Here is a 9,579-nt window from a genome sequence, read left to right on the forward strand (position 1 = left end):
TTATATTTAATCAGTATAAGTAACAAATCATCTATGTTATTATATATCTTATTTAATCTTGCATGGCACGAGTTATATTTTGATTTTTAATTATTTACGTACATAAATGATTAAAATATATAACATAAATATCGTAATTATTATAATTCTATGATATAATTATAATTAACATATTTTATCATAATTAAATATTGATTTGATATAATTATAATGAAAATACTTTCCCAAAATAATATAATCTACTATTATTCATCCACTAATTATTTGGCAATAAACCTTAATATGATTTTTTACATCTCCGCTATGGAAAATAACTACTTAGATATACCAAATAATATGTAATATATTACTACCTGTATAAGTTAAGGCACAAATACAGAATTTAATTAAAGTGATTGAAACTTTCACCAAACAGAATATGACCTCAATCGAATAAAAAAGGGTACTCGATTTTGCATTAATTATCTAGTCGAAGAAATAATATACTCGTTCATTATTCATGTTTCATTATATTTTTTAAATAATATATAGAAAATATATATCCTGTGTTGTGACTATTAGTAATTTTATTAATAAGCTTTTTTTTAAACTATTACTAATTTCAATTTTAATAGAAAATCTAAGGAAATAATTTCGCTTGCCATAAATAATATACTAAAACTGTTAGTATATTATCTTCTATATGGTTAATTGAATTTATCAATGATTTTTCCGTGTAAATCGTTATTACCCAGTTTTTAATAACTACTTAATATACAAAATTTGAAATTGGAAATTGTTATTACTAATTCAATTAACTGGTTAATTGAGTAATAATTGTCAAATTATTAAGGTGCAAAATCATTGATTTACTCAATAGATTTCCATATATTATTTATATTTCAAGTAATAATTTGAAATTATATTATTTACCCAATTAATAATACTATTATTAATAATTATTTTTTGCATTGATTTTTAAATCAATTATTAAATAATTATTTTTTTAAGATAATTGTTTATAAATTATTTCAAATTATATTTTGTTAAGATATAATTATTTAGATTATTACTCATGACACGGGTATAATTTCATTTTATACCAATTAATCAATTATAATTATATGACACAGGTGTAATTTCAATTTTATCCGCCGATTATTGGCAAATAAATTTTATTCTAATTATAAATAAAATCAGTTTTTATTGGTAAATAAATTGTCTTTAGGTCAACGATTTAATATATGTGTAGGTTCATTTTTTGTCAAATATAATGAAAATACAAATAAAGAAATAAAGGATAAAAATAAACTTAATAATATCTGACACACTTCATTTTATTAAATTATTTAAAAATAGCAAATTCACAAAAAAATCATCGTAATATATAAATTGAGGCAATAATTCAAAATTCTATAATTATAATTTAATCAAATACTAATAGTAAAACCAAATTACCTAAACAATATTGAACCTATTATAGTCCTTAGTCACGTATAGAATAGAATCATTCTTGTAACGACAACCAACTGAAATAACATCGTAAGTTTTAATATTTAGAATTCGTGCAAAATCAGACCATCCTCTTGTAAGATAAGCTTCATCATCCGCTATCCATGTAATGCGGCAAGATATAGAATTGTCACACCGGGAAACCAAACTAACTCTTATTTCCCTCAATGACATTGCGTGCATGCAAAAGAAAGCTGGTAATTTTTGAAAAAAATCAAAATATGTTAAAAAATTATTCTAATAATGAACAACTTAAACTAAAAAAATTTAAATATATTACCAATCGTTGAAATTGCATATTTGAATTTGTCACGAATTTAGCAAAACTGAACTGAAACTGAGGAAATTCAATTTCATTATGTGCTCCACTTCGAAGATTTTCGGACAGACGTAAAAAGCATGGATGAGATGGAACTTGAACTTGCCTTATAAAATTCCGTGGATGCAATTCCTCAATCAAAAATCGAGCTCCTCCTAAGAAATATAACTTTAACCACATTCCATTGGGTTGGTCATAATAGGTGAGTAGATCCAACCATCCTTCGGTAAAGTAGAGACTATTGCCTCTTCTTGGAACGCTTACATCCATGTAGTTGGAACCCGAATCAATGAAGACAACTCGATGAGGTATTTCATGGATGTGATGCATTGTAAATGATTGTGGCAAAAGATAATCGAAGTGGAACATTAGACGATAAGAATAACTTAGAGTAAAAACAAATAAAAAATTATCAAAAGAATAATATAATAGAATGAGTATATAAAAAATATTATAAAAAATTATAAATTGTACCTTAAAAGGATCAACTTCAATAAAAAACGAAGAATACATTCTTATTCTATGAAGTAGTAAAAAAACCACTAAATATAAAATTATGAATTGACTCTCAAATTTAGATTCATGTACCACAGGAAAACACTATATATAGACTTTAGTAAAACAAAAATAAATATGTAAATTACTTATTATTAAGGTAATTTTTTAATAATGCATTAAATTTTGATTTGATACAATTATAATGAAGATATGTTTCTAAATTAGTATAATTATATATTATTCATTAAATATTAATTACAATATAATTATATTAAAGATATTTTTTATAAAATAATTTAGAAAAATTATTTGATATATGTGAATCGGGTAACAAAGATTTTTTATTATTATTATTACTATTATTGATATTATTATTATCATTAAAATTATTAAAATTGATAATTGATAAGTAATTTAATAGTGCATTAAATATTGATTTGATATAATTATAATGAAGATATGTTGCTAAATTAGTATAATTATATATTATTCATTTAGTATTAATTATAATATAATTACAATAAAATAATTCAGAATAGAAAAAAAATTTATTCGTTTTGGAGGGAAAATGGAGGCATGAGAGATTGACACGTCATATTTAGTAGTTGGGGGAAAACCCAGTTTTAGTATATTAAGTAGATTTATCTAATCTAATAACTAGTCAATCAAATATATAAAATATATAATTTATACACAAATATATAAGGAAATGAGTAAGCTATTTTACCAATTAATTTTAGTTATATGGTGATTATTTTAGTAGGTACTTTTTAGTGGGTAAATAATATTTTGTTAAAGAGTAAGTATAGAGAGTTAATAGAGTATTTATATAATATGTACAATAAAAATTAAAAAATGTTCAATTCAGTAGAATATCAAATATTTATTATCTTTAGTATTCGGATGATTATTCTGAATAATATAGGTATATTATGTTTGAGAAATTAATAGTATTTTATTTTAGATATTTATTTTTTAATTTATATTAGACCAAATAAATAATTTATTGTACATATTATACAAATACTCCATTGACTCCCTAACAAGATTCTTTGTTAAATATTAAAATAATAATTTCTTCACATTAGAGAAATGAATGAAGTGACTAAAAAAACCGGTGGCTTTAACACTCATAACATAGCTCGCAATCCCTGCTTCCCTAGTCTTTAATACAAGAGAGAGGTGCAATATTAATGCAATGCAATGTATGTAATGATGATGATTTCTTTCCATTGACGGTCTAACTCTGCAAAAGAATATTATGAGATTGTGTGACACAATGCAACCATACCTACATACATATCCAAAGTGGAACTCGAGTGTACTACTCCTTATCTCATGTGGCGGTTGCCATATCTACAAATATTTAAATATCACTTTATCAAATGAAAGAGACCCTTTTTCCAATTACTTTAATATTGCCGGACTTGGAAAAACACAGCCACTTGAAAATAATGCATCATATCAATGTATATCTATCTGTGATCTGTGATCTGTGATAGATTGGAATGAATCAGAAAAATTCAGAATCTCATGACACATATAGCTTTGTGTGTGAACTTGGTCACGTGGACTTCATTCATACCATCATAAATTGCAATGTATGGTTTTCATAGAGACTGGTTCCTTCTCACTCATTATTTAATTCATTAAATATATAATGATACATTATGCATTGTTGTCTGGGTACAAATGTTGTTTTTGAATATAGATTTTTTATTTTCTTTTGTATTTTATATCATCATTCAATTTAAATTTCATATATCGGTTTATAATATCAGTGAATTACTACTGGTTTAGATGCTTTAATTGAATAATAACTTTAATTATATTCGATTATTTCCTTTAATACTTTTAAGGTCGGAGTAATTAAAATTGTTCATAAAAAATAATCTCTCATTATACTAAAAATTTTTGAAGTTGGCAAAATGTGATTTCTATTTTTTACCTTGACTTTAGTGTATCACAAACCAAACTAACTGTATTTATTTTATAGGTTTATTTATAAAATTATAAATAAAAAGATTGTTAAAAATACAAAAAAATTTTTAATTTTAAAATATTTATTTTATATTTATTAAATAAAAAAATTAAAACTTATTATTAATAATAAGTTTATCATGTGCGTATCTTAAAAGCACATGTTAATTAATTAAATTCTTATTTTATTAGTAATGACAAGAAAATAAAAAATAGTCAAAATTTATTTTATTTAATATTTATTAATTATTAAACGTTATTGTACACATTATATAAATAGTTCATTGACTCCTTAATAAAGTTTTTTTTATTATTAAATATTTTTATTATTTTTATTTTTGAAAAGGCGGGTTGACTTTTCAAACAATGAGAATCGTGCCCATACGGTGCCATAATGAAGCATGCAATAGCTAAGTTATATAGATTATACAAATGTCACTTTGATTGTTACATACACACACTACTTCCCCAGCAATGGAGTTGCATGCAGAAGTGATGGAGAATGAAAATAAGAATAAGAATAATAATGTTGTTATTAGGAGGGAAGTGTGTTTGGTTTGGGAAGAATTGACAGTGGTTATTAACAGCGGCAAGAGCAGTAATAATAATAGTGAAAGAAGGAAGAAAGTGTTGAACGGAATAAGTGGATATGCTGAACCAAACAGAATCATGGCTCTAATTGGTCCTTCTGGTGCTGGCAAATCCACCTTCCTTGATGCTCTTGCTGGTATGCTCACTTTAATTGCATCATTAATGTCTTAATTCATGCTTTAATTTACATAATCATTATTTGATTTGTTGATGTGTGCAAGTATCCAATAATTAATGTATGATTTACTTTGTCTCATAATTTTCTAAGCATAATTGGGACACCAAAACACTTCATCATATCTTATTATAAAATGGCTGCTCTTTGTTTTGTTTTTTCTTATTTCTTTGATTTGCTTTTCTTTCTATAAAAATGGATCTACTCATTTCATGGGTTTACCTATCGTTATTTCATTATTTGTGTCTAACTGTCCATAAGCCAAAAAATGGATCATAACTTGCATGTATTCTGTGTGTATTTTATCATCTATTGTCCCACTTAAAAAAAAAAGACAATTTTGATATATACGACTTTGTTAAATCGGATCATTTTTAATAATAATTGAAGAAAAATTACTAATATAATTGATATACGTATTAGAAAAATCAAAATTAAGCAACTTGATCTTAATATTTTAAATTTTATAAGAGTATATAAATAATTTTAAAGACTAACGACTAAAATATTATTAAGAATTTAATTTTCATGTATTCGCAATACAAAAGATTTTTTTGTTGTATTTTTTAATACGATAAGTCAAAGATTAGTCAAATGTTGTCAAATAGTAGGTTAATCCATTCATTTATACTATTGGCCAAAATTAAAAGGAAAATTTTCCAAAATCTCAGCCCATTCATTTATTTTTGGATAAAAATTTTTAATTTTAGACTCAAAAATATTTTATGACAGAAAAAGGCCAATTTTATAACAAAAATATTAAACAAATTAATTTTTAGTTGGTGGATCAAGTTTTCAAGTCCAAAAAAGGAAAGTATTGAAAAAAGTAATATCTTTAGAAAATACAAAAGATTATAAATAGGCCACTCATTTAGTTTTTTTTTTTTTGTGACTGGCCACTCATTTAGTTTGCGGATTAGTCTGTTTAACCTGTAAATTTTTTCAGATTGATTAAACTCATCCCGTTTATTTCAGAATTTAAACGAGTAATTTTAGAGATAAATATCTATGTAAAGTTGTAAACTACCGGAGCTGAAGATTTGACCCATTCTAATTGTAAATTGTTACATCAATGAAAGCAATTAATTTTTAAATTTATTGCTTACAAAATCATATTAACTCATGAATTTTACTGGATAACCGTCCTATTTACGTCAGTTCATAAAAATTAAAATTCTTAAAAATTAAACTCTATAAAACCTAAAATTTGAATATATCACACATCTTTGATCTCTTGAGATCTATTAGCAATATTAAAATACAAACTCCATATTCATAAAAGTATAAAACCATTCCCTCCTTAGTCCATTTTCTATCCTTTTTTCACAAAGTGTACACAAATTTTCTCTTATATTTTGACAATATTATACTTTCTTAGTTTATAGGTGTACAATACAGTTTCTCAAATGCTTTGTGGAGTTTTCAGTAAAAATAGTTTGCTCCATTATACAAGCTCTCTGAGTCCACATCTCTTTCATGATTTTAGTGAAAATTAATATTGTTTGTTTGCTTCCAATTAACTTTCAAACACAACAGGAAGACTTGCAACCAATGTCAGCATTACTGGAAATGTGCTATTGAATGGCACTAAGAGAACCACATCCTCCAGAGATCTTGTAAGTTTCTATTTACAATTCTGAATCTTCAAACTCAGTTTTAGTAATGTTCTTTCAGTGCAATTGTGTTATTAATTTAGTTTATTATATATTATTACTTACAATGCAAGGAACATACATATTATTAGTTTCTTATGATTCAAACTTAACCAAATTGAGTTTGTATTGTAAATTGTTGCAGTCTTATGTAACACAAGAAGACCATTTCTTAGGAACACTAACTGTGAGGGAAACACTCACATATGCTGCTTATCTGAGACTTGCTGCAAACATGGCCAATGATGAGATTGACAAGGTTGTAGCCAAGACGCTCGACGAAATGGGTCTTCAAGATTGTGCAGAGAGCAGGCTTGGGAATTGGCATTCAAGAGGAATTAGTAAAGGAGAGAAGAGAAGACTCAGCATTGGCATTGAGATCTTAACTCAGCCTCATATACTTTTGCTTGATGAACCTACTAGTGGATTGGATAGTGCTGCTGCTTTCTTTGTCATTTCATCTCTCAGAAGCATTGCACATGATGGCAGAATTGTTATCTGCTCCATTCACCAACTTAGCAGTGAAGTTTTCAATCTCTTTGATGACATGGTGATCCTCGCAGGAGGCGAAACTGTGTATTTTGGAGAAAGGACTAAAGCTGTTAAGGTACTAAATAAAGTTCTCTTAAGTTACTTACAACTTAACAAGTATTTGATTTGAGAAACTTAACTAAATTCTGTTCTTCCATTTCAGTTCTTTGAAGATGCAGGGTTTCCTTGTCCAACAAGAAAGAACCCTCCTGAACACTTCCTTCGTTGCGTCAGCCCCGAATTCGATAGTGTTCTGACTTTGATACAGTCCAAGAATGCCAATAATGTTAGTCAATAGTCACATGAATTTCATCTGTGTATCAATATTTTCTTCTATTCATTATTAGTATTATCATTATGTGTTTAGGAAGCACCATCATCATGGAATTCTCTAATGAATATGACAACAGAGGAGATTAAATGGAAACTTATAAACTGTTTCAAGAATTCTAGGCAGTTAGCAAATGCAAGGGAAAAGATCAGAGAAATCAAACTAAGAGTAAGCCATAACTCTTTTGTCCTTTCTAAATTGGTTCTATTTTTTCTTGAAATAATTAAATAAATTTCTTCGGATTGCAGAAAGAACCTTCAATAGAGAGGGCATATGATACTAGAACACTGAAGCAGCTATGCACATTGACTCATAGATCATTCCTTAACATGACCAGAGACATTGGTTACTATTGGTTAAGGATTCTGTTCTACATGTTAGTATCAGTGTGTGCTGGTTTTCTTTATCTAAATGTAGGAACTAGTAATAGTGCAATCTTATCAAGAAGCAAGATTGATGGATTCATCTATGGCTTCATGATCTTTCTGTGCATTGGTGGCTTACCCTTCTTCCTTGAGGAGTTAAAGGTACAAAACACAAATCAAATAGACATTTGTAATTGTATCTTCCTACATCAAACGGCGAGTTAACTGATCAAATAACAGGTCTTCGAGCGCGAAAGATTCGGAAGGCATTATGGAGAGGGAGTTTTTGTTCTTTCGAGTTTCATCTCGTCACTTCCTTTTGTTGTTTTCATTTCCCTGACTTCAGGAACAACACTTTACCACATGGTGAATTTTCACCCTGGTTTCTCTCATTACTGCTACTTTTGCATAAACCTCTTCTGCAGCATTTCTGTCACAGAAGGCTCCATGCTTTTAGTTGCTGCTCTTGTTTCCAACCAGCTCCTAGCTATTGGAACATCAGCTGCTATAACTGTAAGCAACCAAATTCTCATCTCTTTCATGATCTAGTTAATTATGTTACTCAAACTATGCACTTATATGTATATAGATACTGATGATGATGCCATCAAATGCATTTCGAAGAATGATTGACATTCCGAAATTCTTCTGGCGCTATCCCATGTCCTACATCAGTTATATCGCGTGGTCAATACAGGTACTAGGTACTAGTACTCCTCTTCATGCAGGAGTCTTTCTGATACATGAATGATTATATATATAACAGAAACAATGTTTTAACATAATCAAGAGTCAAGGATATTCAAGTTGAGGAACAGTTATATAAGAATGTTTGAGAGGATGCTAATACATAACTACATATGTTTGTGAAACTGATGAGCAGGGGCAATACAAGAATGACCTGATTGGACTTGAATTTGAAGGAATGATGCCAGGAGACAGAAAGATAAAGGGTGAAGTGATACTTGAAGAAATGTTTGGAATAAGAACAGATTATTCAAAATGGTGGGACATAGGAGCCTTGGTTTGCTTGTTAATATCATACAGATTGATGTTTTTCTTGGTTCTTAAGCATAGGGAGAGAGCTTCATCACTATTTCACACCATTTTACTCACAAGATCCTCCCTCAAACTCAATCTCAATCTCAATCTCAATCTCAATCACAAACATATTTCTTCCAAGAGACACCATTCCCTATATCCTTTCTCATCTCAACATGGATTTACCCCTCCAACAATATCCTAGTTCACTTCTTATTTGTCTCTAATGTAAAAGTTGCCTCTCTAGTATGAATAAATTGAAATACTACAATATTCAAAAGTTTAAAAGATTTATATCTAACTCTATTGCTAGAAATTTAGATTATACAACATAAACTTTCTTTTTATATCACTAAATATTTTTAAATTATCTATATAAATAAGGTCAATATCATGAAGAAGGAAGAATAAAAATAAATAAATTTTAATCATAATAGCATCTAAAAAATTAGTTCAAAATTTAATTTAGACAAAAAGAAATGAAAATTTTATATATAGTAGGATAAAAGTAAATATTTTATAAATTGTATGAAGAAAAACAAAGATATAAAATAAAATTAAAAATGTAAAATATAAATAAAAAAAATATTATTATTATCTTTTAG

General features: G+C 27.3%; 1 protein-coding gene across 1 annotated transcript; it reads left to right on the forward strand.

The window, feature by feature from the left end:
- The first annotated feature begins 4,753 nt into the window (after positions 1 to 4,753).
- On the forward strand, positions 4,754 to 9,249 carry LOC112696011 (ABC transporter G family member 15). The gene is made up of 9 exons (XM_025748588.3): positions 4,754 to 5,015; positions 6,591 to 6,670; positions 6,852 to 7,313; positions 7,401 to 7,523; positions 7,605 to 7,736; positions 7,817 to 8,095; positions 8,174 to 8,446; positions 8,523 to 8,630; positions 8,817 to 9,249. The coding sequence occupies exons 1-9, from the start codon at positions 4,763 to 4,765 to the stop codon at positions 9,177 to 9,179; spliced, it is 2,073 nt and encodes a 690-aa protein (XP_025604373.1). The 5' UTR covers positions 4,754 to 4,762; the 3' UTR covers positions 9,180 to 9,249.
- The last annotated feature ends 330 nt before the right edge of the window (positions 9,250 to 9,579 follow it).

The sequence above is a fragment of the Arachis hypogaea genome, chromosome 6 (assembly GCF_003086295.3).
Source record: "Arachis hypogaea cultivar Tifrunner chromosome 6, arahy.Tifrunner.gnm2.J5K5, whole genome shotgun sequence".
Taxonomy (NCBI): domain Eukaryota; kingdom Viridiplantae; phylum Streptophyta; class Magnoliopsida; order Fabales; family Fabaceae; genus Arachis; species Arachis hypogaea.

What these genes read in the sequence shown, in the direction of transcription:
- LOC112696011 (XM_025748588.3), top strand. Translation starts at nt 4,763, where the DNA reads ATGGAGTTGCATGCAGAAGTGATGGAGAATGAAAATAAGAATAAGAAT. An exon ending in TCAGAGAAATCAAACTAAGA is followed by an intron (nt 7,737 to 7,816) that starts GTAAGCCATAAC and finishes TTCGGATTGCAG; the next exon opens with AAAGAACCTTCAATAGAGAG. An exon ending in TCTTCCTTGAGGAGTTAAAG is followed by an intron (nt 8,096 to 8,173) that starts GTACAAAACACA and finishes ATCAAATAACAG; the next exon opens with GTCTTCGAGCGCGAAAGATT.